This window comes from Nematolebias whitei, chromosome 17, assembly GCF_014905685.2.
Source record: "Nematolebias whitei isolate Nwh7 chromosome 17, NemWhi1, whole genome shotgun sequence".
Lineage (NCBI taxonomy): Eukaryota > Metazoa > Chordata > Actinopteri > Cyprinodontiformes > Rivulidae > Nematolebias > Nematolebias whitei.
This window is the reverse complement of record NC_056514.1, coordinates 29,563,845-29,578,741: the sequence shown is the minus strand read 5'-3', so window position 1 is coordinate 29,578,741 and position 14,897 is coordinate 29,563,845. Positions and strand designations below refer to the sequence as shown.

At 38.2% G+C, this 14,897-nt stretch overlaps 2 protein-coding genes across 3 annotated transcripts; both read right to left on the bottom strand.

Moving 5' to 3' along the window:
* Positions 1 to 46: 46 nt before the first annotated feature.
* coasy (CoA synthase) lies at positions 47 to 9,278 on the bottom strand. Its single transcript, XM_037691469.1, has 10 exons — positions 9,154 to 9,278; positions 7,782 to 8,482; positions 7,490 to 7,704; positions 7,029 to 7,160; positions 4,921 to 5,110; positions 4,733 to 4,797; positions 4,572 to 4,656; positions 1,328 to 1,425; positions 984 to 1,130; positions 47 to 911 (listed from the first exon to the last, which is right to left on the bottom strand). The coding sequence occupies exons 2-10, from the start codon at positions 8,446 to 8,448 to the stop codon at positions 852 to 854; spliced, it is 1,659 nt and encodes a 552-aa protein (XP_037547397.1). The 5' UTR covers positions 8,449 to 8,482; positions 9,154 to 9,278; the 3' UTR covers positions 47 to 851.
* A 1,543-nt stretch (positions 9,279 to 10,821) lies between these two features.
* zdhhc6 (zinc finger DHHC-type palmitoyltransferase 6) lies at positions 10,822 to 14,624 on the bottom strand. 2 transcript variants are annotated; one of them, XM_037691082.1, is made up of 10 exons: positions 14,234 to 14,624; positions 14,052 to 14,143; positions 13,694 to 13,853; positions 13,451 to 13,609; positions 12,267 to 12,320; positions 11,871 to 12,038; positions 11,610 to 11,651; positions 11,159 to 11,307; positions 11,018 to 11,064; positions 10,822 to 10,927 (listed from the first exon to the last, which is right to left on the bottom strand). In XM_037691082.1, the coding sequence occupies exons 1-10, from the start codon at positions 14,498 to 14,500 to the stop codon at positions 10,827 to 10,829; spliced, it is 1,239 nt and encodes a 412-aa protein (XP_037547010.1). In that variant the 5' UTR covers positions 14,501 to 14,624; the 3' UTR covers positions 10,822 to 10,826. The 2 variants fall into 2 exon arrangements, with proteins under 2 accessions (XP_037547010.1, XP_037547011.1); XM_037691083.1 differs by having other exon boundaries at positions 11,159 to 11,304.
* Positions 14,625 to 14,897: the final 273 nt, after the last annotated feature.

Genomic DNA, 14,897 nt, shown 5'->3' with positions numbered 1-14,897 from the left:
GAGAGTATTTGCATGTTTTGTAAACATTAATACATTTTCTGTGGCTTGCATTAGCACCCTGATTGACAACTCTACTCTGAGGCTTTCAGGGTCTGTCGGACAAAGCGGCGCTGAAATACTCTGGTGGAAGTCGTGTGGTCAAGTTGCAACTGGCTCGTGTAAAATATGCAGAAAGCATCATGTCTGATTGTACACGTCTTCCATCTTGTACATTCAACTAATAAAAAGTTTCTAAACTAATTTACTGATTTGCTACAAAGAAAACTTCCCCAACTCTGTTTCACAATTTTATTAATGTTTTATGTTCGTCTCCAATGCATTTATTTTAGTTTTGTCTCTTTATTGCCTTGTATTTCTCCACAATTTAAAGTCTTTCCCCAAAGGCAGAAAATAAAAATAAAATTTTCATAATTCCATCCGGTTTGCTTTCCTGAGACTCTTAAGGTAAAAGTCCTTATTAGCAATTAGCAACAGTTTAGGTTACGGCTTTAAAAAGTTCATTTATCACCTAAAAGACTGCTGTTCTTTTAAATAAAAATCTAGTTAAAATCTGACCGAAATGCTTTATTAATAAAAAGATTTACACTTAATTTATTGTAAAGTTCACCTCTTCTCAGCACATCCAACTCTATAATAAAAATAAATGAAAATGTTAGCAGGTCTTGGTCAATGAAGGGAGGGAGTTTTCTGGATATTTTGCAGTAGTTTCATGACTTTACTTTTTCCTTCTTTTAAGGCAGCATATCCATATTTGGATTAGTCACTGATGCACACATGTCCTTAGGCCTGACAGATGCATGTTGTGTGTGCATGAGTCAGCGCTGATGTGATGCAGAGACCCAGACATGTTCTTATAGTCCCTCGGCTTTCTGTTGGATCCTCTTCTGAAGAAGATGCCAAGCTTTCAGTACCTTAAAGATAAAGAACATCCATAATAACGTTATGAAACCCACATCTGGTGACTGAAGGAGGACGTGTCTGACCTGTTTGTGAGTGACCTCTGGCTCCCACAGGGTGCTCAGCACCACGTTAGCGTGCTCGACTTGTTTGTCGCTCGGCCACTGGCTCCGCAGTCTGCGCAGGGCGTCCTCTGTGCTGACGCCGTCCCGTTCCGTTATCCTCAACACCGCCTGAGAAGAAAAGGCAAGCAAGAGGCGGATGAAACGACGGTGGCGCACTCTAGTGGTGACATCTAAAAGTTACAAAAACAGACACGGTACAAAATTTTAAACTATTTGAGAAAGTATCACAACTTTTTCCTCCATCACATGATTCACATCATCTTATGACAAAGCTGAATCATGTTCGTGTCATGTGAACACATTACCTCCTCCTCGGGGATGATGGTGACCCAAACCTCGTGGACCAAGTCTGTCCAGCCGGCCTCTAGAAGAACCGCTGCATCTACCACACACACCCGTTTCCCTGCAAAATAAATTTAAATTCAAAGGACATAAACAGCTTGGAGAGGATCCAACATGCAGCAGAAGACCCTGTGACAAACACCAACATTAACATGGAGTTTATTTTCACTTTTAACTGATTTACTCACAAACCAAACCTTTGTTTTCAGTCACCCACATGACAAAGTTCAGTATTAAAGCCTTGTAGTTTCTCATGAATGAAACTGCAGATGTATCTGTTTAAATCTATTTAGATCTAATTAGAAAAGCTAATGTCAGTAAAAAAAAAAAAAAAGACTTTTTTCCAGTTTTTGCAAGTTCCATTCACTTAAATGTGACTCCAAACCTCAAAAACACCCTTAGGATTCAAATGTAGACCCGAAATAAAATGAATACCAAAGATAAGTTGATGACGTTTTTGCAACATAATTGTATTTAATTTCAGTTCTAATTAATTTAACAAACTAAAACCTGTTTCAGGAGCAAACTCTTGCAGGTTTGCAAATCATTTCCTTCTCACAAGACTGATGCATGATGGGTATTTTAGTTTTGCTTGTGTAATGACGTCTGAAATCCTCAGAACTCCAAAAGAACAAATAAAAGCAGACGACATTAAAAAAAGAGTTGATGCAATGAAGACCTAAAAAGGAAAATCTGGGCAGTTAAGACCCTGCAGGAACCAGAAACCCTCTTTTTGGTTTTCTCCTTCCCTTCAGTATCTTGCGTACCTTTTAGATGCACACAGAGGTAAGAGTTACGAAGGTCCAAGTTAATCTTTTCTGACTGATCGACTCATTTGTAGTCCAGCCTGACTTCTGTTAATTGATAACACCATATAGCAAACTATCATGCCTGCCAAGTGTTTGAACTAAAACAGCACTATATGACCTTTAAAGCATAATGGGCCTTTTGTTGTTTTGTTTGTTTATCTTATTTTAAACATGTTAATACATATAATCATTTTAAGCAAAGAAGAGATAAACAAAACCATAAAAAAATTAAAAGGTGCACAAATATTGCTCCAATTTTTGTTTAGCTCACGTCAAAAAAGTGTGGGAAGAAGTACGTACTTAATTAATCCCACCCATTCACCATTATCAATTTTCACTTATCCAATTCCTTATTAATACAATCGCTAATGAAAGTAATACATATTTACAACATTCAGATACAAATTCTTAGTATAAGTCATAGTTTTTACACATTTTTATATTTCAAACAAATAATTTCATTTAAAAACATTTTTATATTGGGACATGTTGCTTCAACTCCATGCACCAAAAGACAAAAACAAAAAAAAAAATCTTCCTCAGTGTGCTCATCAACAACTTTCATTTGACAAAAAACCCTTAAACTGTAACCTTCGCCCCGAAAAAGAAACATACTTTGAATATTTTTAGGTAAATTATCTTGTTTGGCTCTGAACAAAATATGTAGTGTTTGTAACTTTATCAGATCTGAGAGTTTCAGTGTTTTGATCTGTAAGAACAAAGTTTGTCTGATCCCAAATTGCTTTTTTCTTTTTTCTGGAGAATAAAAAAATGAACGTAATGTTTTATAATTATTACTCCAGATCTCCACACAGGGTGAAACTAGCAAACAGAGGACATGGAGTGATGCCTGATGTAACACCTGCTCGGCCTTATTCAGTACTGCGATGCTTTTTGATGATTTAATGAATATATTTAATCTGAGCTTTCCAACTAATCCTCTCATCCACTACTACCCCAAGAAATCTGATTTCACTAACTCTTTCTTTATCAACCCTATTTATTTGAATCTTTACTTGTGTATTTGATGTGGTACTTTCAAATAACATTATTTTAGTTTAATTCAAATTTAGTGACAACTTATTTCTATAAACCAGATCTTTATTTTTTTTTTTTTAATTACAGTCATCATTTCATCAAGTAAATTCTGCCAACTGTCACCAGAACAAAAACATATGTATCATTTTTAACACTTTGGGCACATTGCAAATGTTATTAAAATAAACAGTTTAGGGCCTAAAACGCACCCCTGAGGAACACCACAAACAATGCTCAAACATAAAAAGCAACAATCATTTAGCTTCATAAACTGTTGCCTTTTTCTTAAATAACTCTTGACCCATTTTAAAGCTATCATTCCAGTTTATCAAATAATATATCATGATCTATTGCAGGGCTCTTCAAGTGGTGGCGCGGGGACCAAATCAAGCCCATGGGTGTGCTCAGTTCGGCCCACCAATGGGTTTATTTTTAAATTAAACTAGATTTTAAATTGTAAAACAAACTTAATGAGAATAACTGCTGGATGTCTGGCCTCTGAGCTCTTGGCTTTCAGTAACTGTGCCCCCCTGAGCACTTTAGTTTAACAGCTCTGACCTGTTGTGTCAAAAGCCTTTCTTAAACCAACAAATAACCCAACCACATTCAGCTTATTGTCTATGGAATTAGTGATGCATTCTACTGAGTCTCATAATAACATAATAATAATGTATTCAATTTGAGATTGTAAAAATTGCAGTACAAAGTGCTACAATATAAAATATCTAGAGAGAATAAAACATGGGACTAAAAAAAAAAAAATGCCAATGATGATTATCTATTTGATCTAAACCTGTAGTGACTCTCAGAGAGTAGTTTATGTTTGTCTATAATGTTTTCTAATTGGCTGTTAAATAATTGTTCAAGTATTTTTTGAAAACTGGATAATTAACTAATTAAGTAAATATTCCAAGGAATACTTCATAAGCACCATTAACATCTCTTTCATCCCAGTTATGTTTCATTACGTCATGCTTAAAGGCGGTTAATAATTCCTCGGACTTTAAATGCATATATTCATTTTTTGATCCAGTTTGATCATTTATAGTTTCTATCACAGGAAGGTGGACAGTGATTTATCAGAATCCCAGACGCTGTATTATTTTCTGTTATTTGTAAATGTGGTGCCTTTAAGACAACATACAAACAACTTCTTGGAGATTAAGCTAAAACATTTCTCAGAAGAGGACAAGATGGTACAAATAAAGTTCTGTAGCACATTTAGGCATTCACATCAGTCCCAGTAGGCTGTTATGATAAAAAGCATTGATTCCAACACAGATGGAAAAAATTGATGAAATGTATAGAAATTTACCACAAAAACAAAGCAGTGCTTAAAATACTGAAGTAAAGTCCAAACCTTCGTCTCTGGCTTGGTTGATTCTTTGCTTCACCAGCCGTGCGATCTCAGGCCACACGATGTCCGTTAGAGATTTTAAACGCTCCTGAAACAAACACATGGCTCAAAAATGCGGCTCCATTGTTGCAGAAAGGCAGAAACATTCTATAGAAGAACGTTACCTGGTTTCCAAACACATTTTTCCCTAATGCACGTCTGTTGATGGTTTTATCCTCGTTCAGTATTTCTAAAAAGAAAGAAAAGGAAATTATCAAAGCAGTGGAGTTAGTAATCGCGGTTTTTAAACACAAATCAGTGTCATTCTATATTTAATCTATGGGGATGTCAAATATAACTGATGCTCTCCTACCTGACCCAAACTCTTGCAGCACCTTGTGATAGGCCCCTGTGCCCAGTTGGTACACCTCGTGACCCAGTTTGTCGCAGTCGATCTCAACTGCGCCAAGAGCCTGCAGCTGTTTGGCAATGGAACTTTTTCCACTGCCGCTGCCTCCTGTCAGACCAATCACATAGGGAAGAGGAGGGAGGTGGGACGTGTCCTGGCACAGAGGAGACACGAGATACAACAAACACAGCAGCGCTGAAACACGACATTACAGGTGGAGGTGACATATGTATAAATGTTGCCCCCAGGAAGTGAAACGAAAGGTTAAAACACGTCAGACCTGCTCTGGATGTGCACGCTCGCAGCAAAAATCCACATCAGATAACGGGCGATGAAGAAAACGAGAAACAAGTTCCCATACCAACGCATGAAGCTGTATATTTATCATCCAGAACGAGTTATTGTGTCATAAAAAACACATGCTGGATTATGGATCCTCGGCCACTCTTTGCTCATTTCTTGCATTTTTTTTTTTTTTTTAAGAAGGAAAATGTTTACCCTCACATCGCTGATTCATTTTGGGTTTAATGTTTTGTTTCAGTAAACAGAAACAAGCAATTTGGATCATTTTCCCCCAAAAAAGATGCACTGTTTCGTTGAGGGCTTTAGGAAGAATGAATAAACAAATGTACACATTGATCTGCTCTGACCTCACTTGTATCGATTGTTAAAAATCGTTTAAAAGCCGTTTTTAAAAATACTTGCGAATGTTTTCATGCTTAGTAATGTTGTCGTTTGACTTTGACAATGAACTTCTGTTAATGTAATTTGTCATTGCTTGTTAATGACTTCTATATTTCATGGTTTTGCCTTACTTCCCTTCACTTGACCCTACAGGTACCTGTTGGTGCTGCCAGGCCAGCACTGCAAAGAAGAATTTCTTCTTAGTGTTTACGCCTGGTTAAATAAAGGTGAAATGAAAAAAACATTAGGAAATATATATTTTTCAATAAAAAATAAGTATTAAATAGATAAAATAGGAAAGAAAAAAACAACTGCTTGAGTGATTCGCTCACATAAACCTTAGCTGAGGTTATAAATCTATTATAATTGGCTAGTAGTCAAATAAAATGAGTTCAAAAACACTTTTGCTAAAATATGACTTAACCATTCACAGATTTTAAAAGCAAATAAAGACAACTCAAAAAATAAAATAAAGAGGGTCTTATTTTTGTTGAACTTATTTAATAAAATAGTCATGTACTGTCGTGACTGTTTAATAAGATACCTTCTTGCACAGCAATATGGGAAACTAATGATCAGTTCTGCAAATCTGAAGAAGTTTTAATTCATTCCTCTGTGCAGAACCCTTTCAACTTTAGCATGTTTGTTAGCGGCTCCTGCCACATTTTGACTAAGTAAAGTTCAGGATTTCAACTTTACAGAAGACTTTACCCTTAATTAGATAGATAAAAAGGTTATTTTGTTCCTGCACAATCACTTTTTTCATAGAGGCTCATTTTTTGAAGAATTTCTTAACAGTTTTTAAAAATAAAAACATTCTGATATCCTCCAACATTTTTCAGTCAGGTCATCTGGACAGTTTCTTTTTGTTGTGCTGAAACGTTTCGCCTGTCAACAAGGAAGAGGGCCGGCAATGGAGGAGGGGGCGTGACAAAGACACCATCTTAGCACCAACAGAACTGGTTTGTTCCACTTTGGAGTAAGCTGTTGGGGGAAGAATCAGTTTTGTGTTGTGCGTTTCCTTGACTGATGAAGCCTTCTGGATCGAAGGCGAAATGTTTCAGCACAAAAAAAAAAGAAACTGTCCAGATGACCAGACTGAAAAATGTTGGATTGTATACCTGGATTATTGAGCATGGACTTTGTTATTCTGATATCCTATATATTGACTGATGCGACCTATACTCCAGAGAGACTCATAGTCCAGAAAATATGGTAAGTCTTGTTTCAGAGGTTAGATACTGTAAGTGTTTTTTTTCCTTCTTCTCTGTTGGTAAACTTGATTCTGATGCATAGAAGTAACACTGGGTTCATTTACTGTATAAACTATCACTCTTTACTCTTAAAGCTATCTTTACGACATTATTTGATAACCCAGCAGCCCTTACTTTAGGTGGAATAAGGAGGGTGCCCAGCAGACGAGAGCGTAGACTGGAGGAGCTGATCTTCTCCTCCTCGATCTCATTGCGGTGGGCGTCTTTAAGCAACTGGATCTCATGAAGGACAAGAGGTGGGAGGCCCTGGTTTAAAAAACAGACAACAAAACACATGAAATAAATGCTGTTTAGGCACCGTTTAATTTTAAGCGACGAACAATAAGAGCTTAAATAAACTGTTCCAGTGATCTCAGTTGAGTTTAGAGGAGTTCTGTTGTTTTAAATCAAACCCTGATCCTGTAAAATTGGTGTCCAGAGCATTCATTTTACGGATCATGTGACTCTGACACAGTTCCATCCTTTCTTAAAATCGATCTGATTAAATATGCTCACCTTTTTTCTGACTGTAGAAAAGTGCAGTTGTACGCCCGTGACAAATATGAAGAAAATTAAATGTTTTAAATCAAACTTACGTTCTCTATGCGTTTCTTGTTGACAGCTTCGCCTCCCTTTCTAGTCTCCTCGCTAACCAAAATGCACTTCAGCTGGGGGTCCACTATAGACACCCCAAACGGGTCTTCAAGAGGCACGATCTCCACCTGCAGTGAGGGTTTGGTGTCTTGTAGAAACTCCTGAAGTTTCTGCACTCGCACGGAGTACGGTTCGATCAGTTCCTTTAGAACTTTTTCTAAAATCAGAGAGAAATGGAAGTCAGGACAACTGGCTTGTGGTTTTGGTTTTCACTGACTTTACATGAATACTTACTTTTAAGCATAGCTTGGTCGCACACACCGATGACAAACCGTTTATTAGCCAGAAGGCACGAAATGCTGAGTAATGTCCTGTGGGCTCCATGCAGGCGGTCAAATGTCCCCCCTACAACTACATCACTGTACGTCTCCAAAGGTTTTGTCTTTTCCTCGTGATTTATCAGAGGGTCTTCCTTCTGCTGCTGCTTTCCGAGCTGTGGGTGAAGCAGGACCGATGGGATACCGGGCCTACAGATGTAGCAGAGACCGGCGTACTTCTGTAAACACTGAGTGACCTGATGGGACTGATGTGGGTCCTGGAGTGCAAAGTCCGTCAGCACCACCTCTGGGAAGTGAGACAGAGGTTGTGGCGTGGGGAAGGGGCAGTTTGGCGTCGCCGCCCCGCTGCAGGATTGTACATTATTCAGCAAAACGCGAATATCTAAATGCCCACATACGTCCGCCGCATTGCTGTAAAGGCGAGTGATGAGCGAGGACAGGTCCACCACTGGGGGGATGAAAACAGGTCGAGGCTGGCTCCCACTGCCCAGGTTCAACCCAGGATGGAGGTGGACGTACAGCGTGCGGTCTACGAGCTGAGCAGCTGAGCTGAGGACTGGAGCAATGCGTAAAGGGAGAATCTGAAGCGGCGACGTCAGCACAAGGATGCCTGTGCTGAACATGATAGTCTCTGATGCCCCAGTAGTCAAGGAGTCACTGAAAAGCACGAAAGGGGGAGAAGAGGGGAAAGCAATATTAAATGATCGAATATTAGGTTTGCATACTAGTAACATTTGGAGGTTATGTGATAATACTTTGCAAAAGAAAAACTAAAAAACTCTGACAACATCCCCTGTTATTCTGTGAGACTTCCAGGTGATGTGGTTACATTAAACAAGGGTGTAGTTCACGTAGCTTCCCTTGTTTATATCCACACAGTGCTTCATAAACACAAGCAAATTCATAACACCTTAAATTGCACATCCTGTCAGCAAACAACCACTTCCCCAATTAGAAAAATGATCATATTAATGGCTTTACAGACAATTATTCATACTTTAAACGTGTTTATAACATGTGTGAGTTGCACAGTTTGGTTAGCTGTAGCGGCTAACACAGTGAACAGGACTGCGTTTCTTATCAGAAAATCCTGAGATTGACTTGTGTGCTGAGGCGCTAGCTAGCTAGTGCTACAAACATAACGCGAACAAGAAATAGCAACGGCACGAAATAAAGAGTTCAAAGCGAGCAGAAAAAAACATTTCAACCCGTCAGTAAAATGATTTTCATTATGCAGTTTGTGTTTTGTTCCAGACAACATTTGCGTGGCACACAGAAGTCGTTCTGGACTGACCACCTGGCTGTTAAAGACACTAGCAGCAGCTTACCTATGATGAACAAATCTAAAGAAAGATGGAGCAGGAGTTAGAGGTGCAGTGAAGATGAATAACTACACATGAGTGGCCTAGTTACATTGTTTAACTGACAACTGACAAACTGTAGAAGTTACTTGGTCTGCATCATTTAGGCATCGCCGCACTGAAATGACGAGAAGACGTCAAGTGGTGTGAATTTATCAATGAAGAATGATCATCAAATTACGTTTTTCTTGTGTGTGTCAACAGTTAATGTTATAGCAAACATTGTCTTTGAAAGATCGTCACCTTCTTCTCCTGTTGACGTTTATGTCTTTGTACAATTACATGAAAAACTCTTCCTGTGGCGCTTGTCGGCTGCTGTCATATCATACTCCGGTGAACAAAAAACGAGCAGAACCAATTACACTACAGGAAGATCACGTGACAAATTTGCTGCAACGTGATTCGTCAAAGGATCTGGGAAATTATAGTGGCGGGGAATCATGGGATACATAGTCTTATTGGGCAGGTGAACCGTTCAACAACATCCAAATTCCATTGTGGAAAACTACCAAGTACAAGGCCCAGTGAGGATTAAGTACGGTGGCCGGGAGGCGCAACAAATGTACATTTCAAAAAACAAAATTAGGTTATGTTGGAAAAAATATATTAATATATATATATAGTTTTTCGAGAAGATTATAACTACGGAATTGAATTGCTGTGAAGGAAAAAATAAAACGAGACTCATGTAAATTTTATATGAATTTACAGAGTAAACCTTGAATAATGTAAACAGAAACTTTACATCTATTATTGACAACTGAACAGCCTTCCTACTACAGAATTACATGTGACTTTCATTTGTTTGCATGTTTATGTAGGTAGCAGAGTTTTACTAATATAAATGTTCTTGGCATGCGTCTTATATGAGCTAAAAAAAAAAAGATTATTTTAATTGAAAGAATGACTTTTAAAAAGGACCAAATAAGCCAGAAGGAATTTATTCAACTGTAAATTGCAGTGATCATTTTGATGCATTTCCAACTACTCAGGCAATTTTACAAAACGTCAGTAGCAGTTTCAGAGCAGGCATGTTATCTTTGTGCTTACACAATTAATTTTCATGAGCCTGAAGCTCTTCAATAAGAAAATGTATGGCAATTACAAAAGCTAAAACAAACAACCAGACTCCTGGAAGATTTTTTTTTTATTTGCAATTTATACTCTGACACAAACAACTTGTTTTTACAAAAAAAAAAAAAATTAAAATAAAGCAATTAAGTTTTATCTCAATTCTGTAGAAAGTGTTGCAACATGAAGCCCTGGGGTTAGATGGGCAGAGGCATTGCATAAGTAGGAAAAGAAGAACATCAACAAAAGTAAGAACAAATTCAAGTAAGAAAAAAGTCACAATTATAATGAAGACACATAAAGGCCTGTTGGCAAATCTTGAAAATTAAGACTTTTGTTTGGTGGTTTTGGTCAGAGAAGTCTTACTTAATCCTCATAAAAACTTTTTTTTTAGACATTTACCAGCAAAGTGCTCCATAAAACTTTGATGCAGCCTTAGCAAAGTCCGAGCATAATTAATCAAAGGTTAAAATTCTTTGAGCCTGCAGCCTCAGGTGTGACATCTTCAGTAGACGTACATTTATAAACTCGGACAGAAAACAGTTTGGTCCAACTCCTCTGCTGACATGTTAATTTACTTTCTTATCACTGGTGCTATCACTGGTAGCCATGTCATAATGGCACTTCTCAACACATCTCCTTGGAAACCATCCTCGTATGCGCTCCCCAGCTATAAAAAAAGCAAAAATGAAAAACAAAGAAATATAACGCCATGGTTAACTGCTGACCATTAGAGCAGGAAAAGCTTTTTGTTCATTACCTTTCAGTCTCTCCTCGTTTAAAACTTTGTCTCCATACATCCACCATCTACAAAAACAAAATGTAAACACAATAATGAACTACTCAGACGTTTAAGCACATGACTTAAGTCTGGTTTCTTGTTCTGCATATGTATATGTACTTAGTGCCACGTGTGGCCAGGATGATGTCCCCTTTAATGAGGGCGATCCTGGGCTCCTCAGTGCAGGGAGTCCTGAAAAACGTTTGGATGCCCTTGTTAAGGGGGCAGCAGGCTCCATTGTAATCCTCCACTACCTGGTACTGGACCTGCTAGACAGGGCAAACAAATATCTGATTATTATTACACTCAGATTATTATTTTATTCAAATGATTTAACACAAAGTCAGTTCAAACTACCTGACTAATCAAATACGTCGTTATGATCGTACACATAAGCCTCGTTAAGTCTCATAATACAATGAGCTGCAATAATAATGTGATATACTGGAATAAAGTGACATATTTAACACTTTTTGGCGATGGGAGCACATATAGCTAAAAAGTGACTAAATAGGGAATTAAAATCTGATGACAGTGACTACAGCCCTGTACACATTTAGCAGGAACTTACACTTCTCACTCGTTTATCAGCTTTCTGCTTCAGCTGCTCTATCTGTGTCAAAAAAGAACAGAGAAAATAAATTAATGCTGACACTATTGCCTTATTTTGTAACTTTTAACTTAAATGTTAAACACAAAATGCGACAAGATGATATTGGATTATAGGAGAATGCTCGAATACAGCTTTATTAATAATTATTTAATGTTAAAATAATGTGAGTAAACAATGTATTATTTAAAGGTAAAATGATAAACATTATTTAGAACCTACTGTTAAGGTGTGCTGGTGACACTTGGGATGAACCGGCCACACAATGCCGTCCACTTTGGGTGTCCCTGACCACGTAAAGACTTGCTTAAAGTTCAGCCAGCGGCTGCCAAGGTCATATGGAAAGATGAACTCCTCCCCTGTTTGGTAGTGCTGTATTCTGTCTTTGGCCTGGTCACAAAACAAAACAACAAAAAACCTGTCACCATGTGTTGCAAGAAATATCTTCAACCAGTACACCAATGATTCTAAAATCAGGTTTCCACCCACAATAATAGACAATTGTTTAATGCTGAAAATATGTCCAAAACCAAACTATTTCACTTATTAAGAAAAAACAAATTTTCTAGCTTGATAAAATGTTCTAACAAAACGGCATACATAAAAAGTTGTTCTGACCTTTTCCTCAATCCAGGACTCAATTGACGTCTTATTTCGGAGGATGACTTTCATCTGAAAAAGACACCATCTTTTATGATCAGGATTCAAGGTTCTTTATTTGTCGTATCATACGCACCACATGTGGTACATGTGGTGGAACAAAGGGTCCCAGTTACATCCCACAATAAAATGTAAAAGAAAAACAGTAATACGATCTAAGATATGAACTAAGAAAAACGTTAACCAGAAATACGCTAAGCATTAGTAGTACAAAAAAAATAAGCCGAATAGCAGCACGAACATGAGTCTGTGAGCAGATGAGTAGGAACGAACACAGCAGCATGAAATAAATCAGCAGCTTCATGATGCGATTTTTCACAGTGATCATTCTAGTTAGAGATTTGTGAGTCTAACAGCCTCAGGGTAGAAGCTGTTCCTCAGTCTAGTGGTTCTACACTTAATGCTCCTCAACCTCCTTCCTGAGGGGAGCGGGGTAAAAAGTGTGTGCGCTGGATGAGTAGGGTCCTTCATGATGCAGGTGGCCCTCTTCCTGCATCTAGAGGTGTAGATGTCTGTGATGGGGAGGCTGACTCCAAGACTTCTGTGCAGCCTTCACCACTCTCTGCTAAGCTTTTCTTTCTGCAGCTACGCAGCCTCCATGCCACACGTTGATGCTGGATCAGGCTTAGTTATTTAAACTTTTCATAAATAACAGAATAGCTGCATTATTTTTATCTTACAGTGTAAACAGAGCAAACAACATCTGATACAACTTGTAAAGATTAAAGCCAAAGAAGCATCTCATTCAACACTGTCAGGGTTCCCAGCATTTCATGACAACAACATTCCCTGAGCTTTCACTAATTGTTTCTCTAAGTTAACACTGAAATTCCAGGAGATGTTTCAGTAGCACAAAATGCTCATAACTTAGCTTCTTAGGTGGCGGACAAAGGATTTACGGTAACTTTACTTAACTGCCTTTCGGCTTTTTAATTTCTGAATGGCAAAGCCACATTCAGAGATGACAGCAAGTATACTGTGACCTATGGTACGTGCATACAGCAATTATTCCTAATAATTAATTATATTGTATAACATCAAATACTAAAAAGCCACCAGAGCCGAAAAAATACATGTACTGAATTTTCCCTCGTTTTTAAAGTTTTTCTAAAACTCCCTGAGAACATTCGAAAAACACCTACCTGTATGAAGAAAAGCATACCAACAGCAATTGTTGTGCCCAGTGCCAAACCTAAGGCAAATAGTGTGGCAGCAAAAGCAGGCACACTGAAGGGCATGAGGGGCTGGAACTGACGAACAGCACTCATGTCGATCTTTACAGTACTCCAGCCAAATGATATCTGCAGTTAGGATAAAAAAAAAAACAGCTTCAAGAGTCTTTCTAGAATGGTAAAGACAAACATGAAAGGGAAGGGGCCACCCACCCTTTCATACAGCTGAGTATACATGGTCATGATGAAGATAATGGCAGCGTGGGAGCATCCTAGTGGAGCCAGCAGCAGGAAGCTGGTGAAGTAGGCATGGTTTAGGTGGCCGCAGCAATTGTTGATCCAAGGGCAGTGGTGGTCCATCTTCATTACACACCTGAGGAAGAGGAGGATAAAAGCCATATTTAACTGGTTTTCTAAGAGGACATGATACAAAACTTTAAATTCTAAAAAAAATATTAATTTTTCATAGTTACAGACAGTACAATTCAAAAAACTATTTCCATTCATGTGTTTAAGATGTGAAACACAGATGAGAAAATTTTAATTAAGCTCTATTTATGTGTGTTTTTACCTGTTACACTTTCGACAGTGGTGAGATCTGGGAGCTTTATACCCTTGGCACACTCTGCAGTATTGTAAGTATTGTAAATCCTGTTGAGTCTCCTGTTGACGGATTAAAATGATAAGATGTAACTTCACTGGTATAACTATGTAACATTTTCAGGCGTGTCTGTTTAAACACAAGTGACTTACTGGTTTCCAGCCAAAAGGAATGCATCCAGGTCCAACAAACATGGCATTGAAGTAGTTGTAAAGAATGAGTACTGTCCAGTTGATGAGCATGATGAAGTTAATGCTGCCTCCTGTAGTATCTAGCGGCCAATACCAGATAATGGAGTCTATAATTGCCATGGTTGAGCATATAGCAATAACAGATAAAGCTATGATTGGACCCCAGTGGCATAATCTCCGAACCTCATGGAGGTTCTCAAATGTCACAATGGTTGACAGGAAATTCATTTTAACAGGAAGATCAGGAATATTAGTTTTACTTTTAAGTTCCTGAAATGTATTTATCCAAGTTTAATGTGCTACTGTTTTCCTCTGCTACCTTGAAAAGTTAGGGGTGCACAGTATGCACATGGCTTTTCTCTTCTGAGTACCCAGCAACTGTCCAGGCCTTCAGCCACTTGGGCTCTCTGTGTCCCATTAATCCTTGCTGTGGTGAAGACTAGCATCCTTTCCAGTCGACATCTGAAGGACACTATCCTTGTGAGAGACAGAAGTTCACGATCTACAAGGGGAAAAAAGATACATTTTAAATGGTAACATGTTGCATTTCAGATGCAAGCTGTCACATAAGGCTTATTCTTGCCTGCAGGAAGTTGGTTTGTTGCATTTAAGCTGACATCCTTAA

Coding starts and splice junctions, on each gene's coding strand:
- zdhhc6 (XM_037691082.1), bottom strand. CDS start 14,500: ATGAATTTCCTGTCAACCATTGTGACATTTGAGAACCTCCATGAGGTT. Junction 13,854..14,051: donor CACTGTCGAAAGTGTAACAG/GTAAAAACACAC, acceptor CCTCTTCCTCAG/GTGTGTAATGAAGATGGACC. Junction 11,065..11,158: donor CTGGCCACACGTGGCACTAA/GTACATATACAT, acceptor TTGTTTTTGTAG/ATGGTGGATGTATGGAGACA.
- coasy (XM_037691469.1), bottom strand. CDS start 8,448: ATGTTCAGCACAGGCATCCTTGTGCTGACGTCGCCGCTTCAGATTCTC. Junction 5,111..7,028: donor CCCTCCTTATTCCACCTAAA/GTAAGGGCTGCT, acceptor CCTCTGTGCCAG/GACACGTCCCACCTCCCTCC. Junction 1,131..1,327: donor CCATCATCCCCGAGGAGGAG/GTAATGTGTTCA, acceptor TTTTCTTCTCAG/GCGGTGTTGAGGATAACGGA.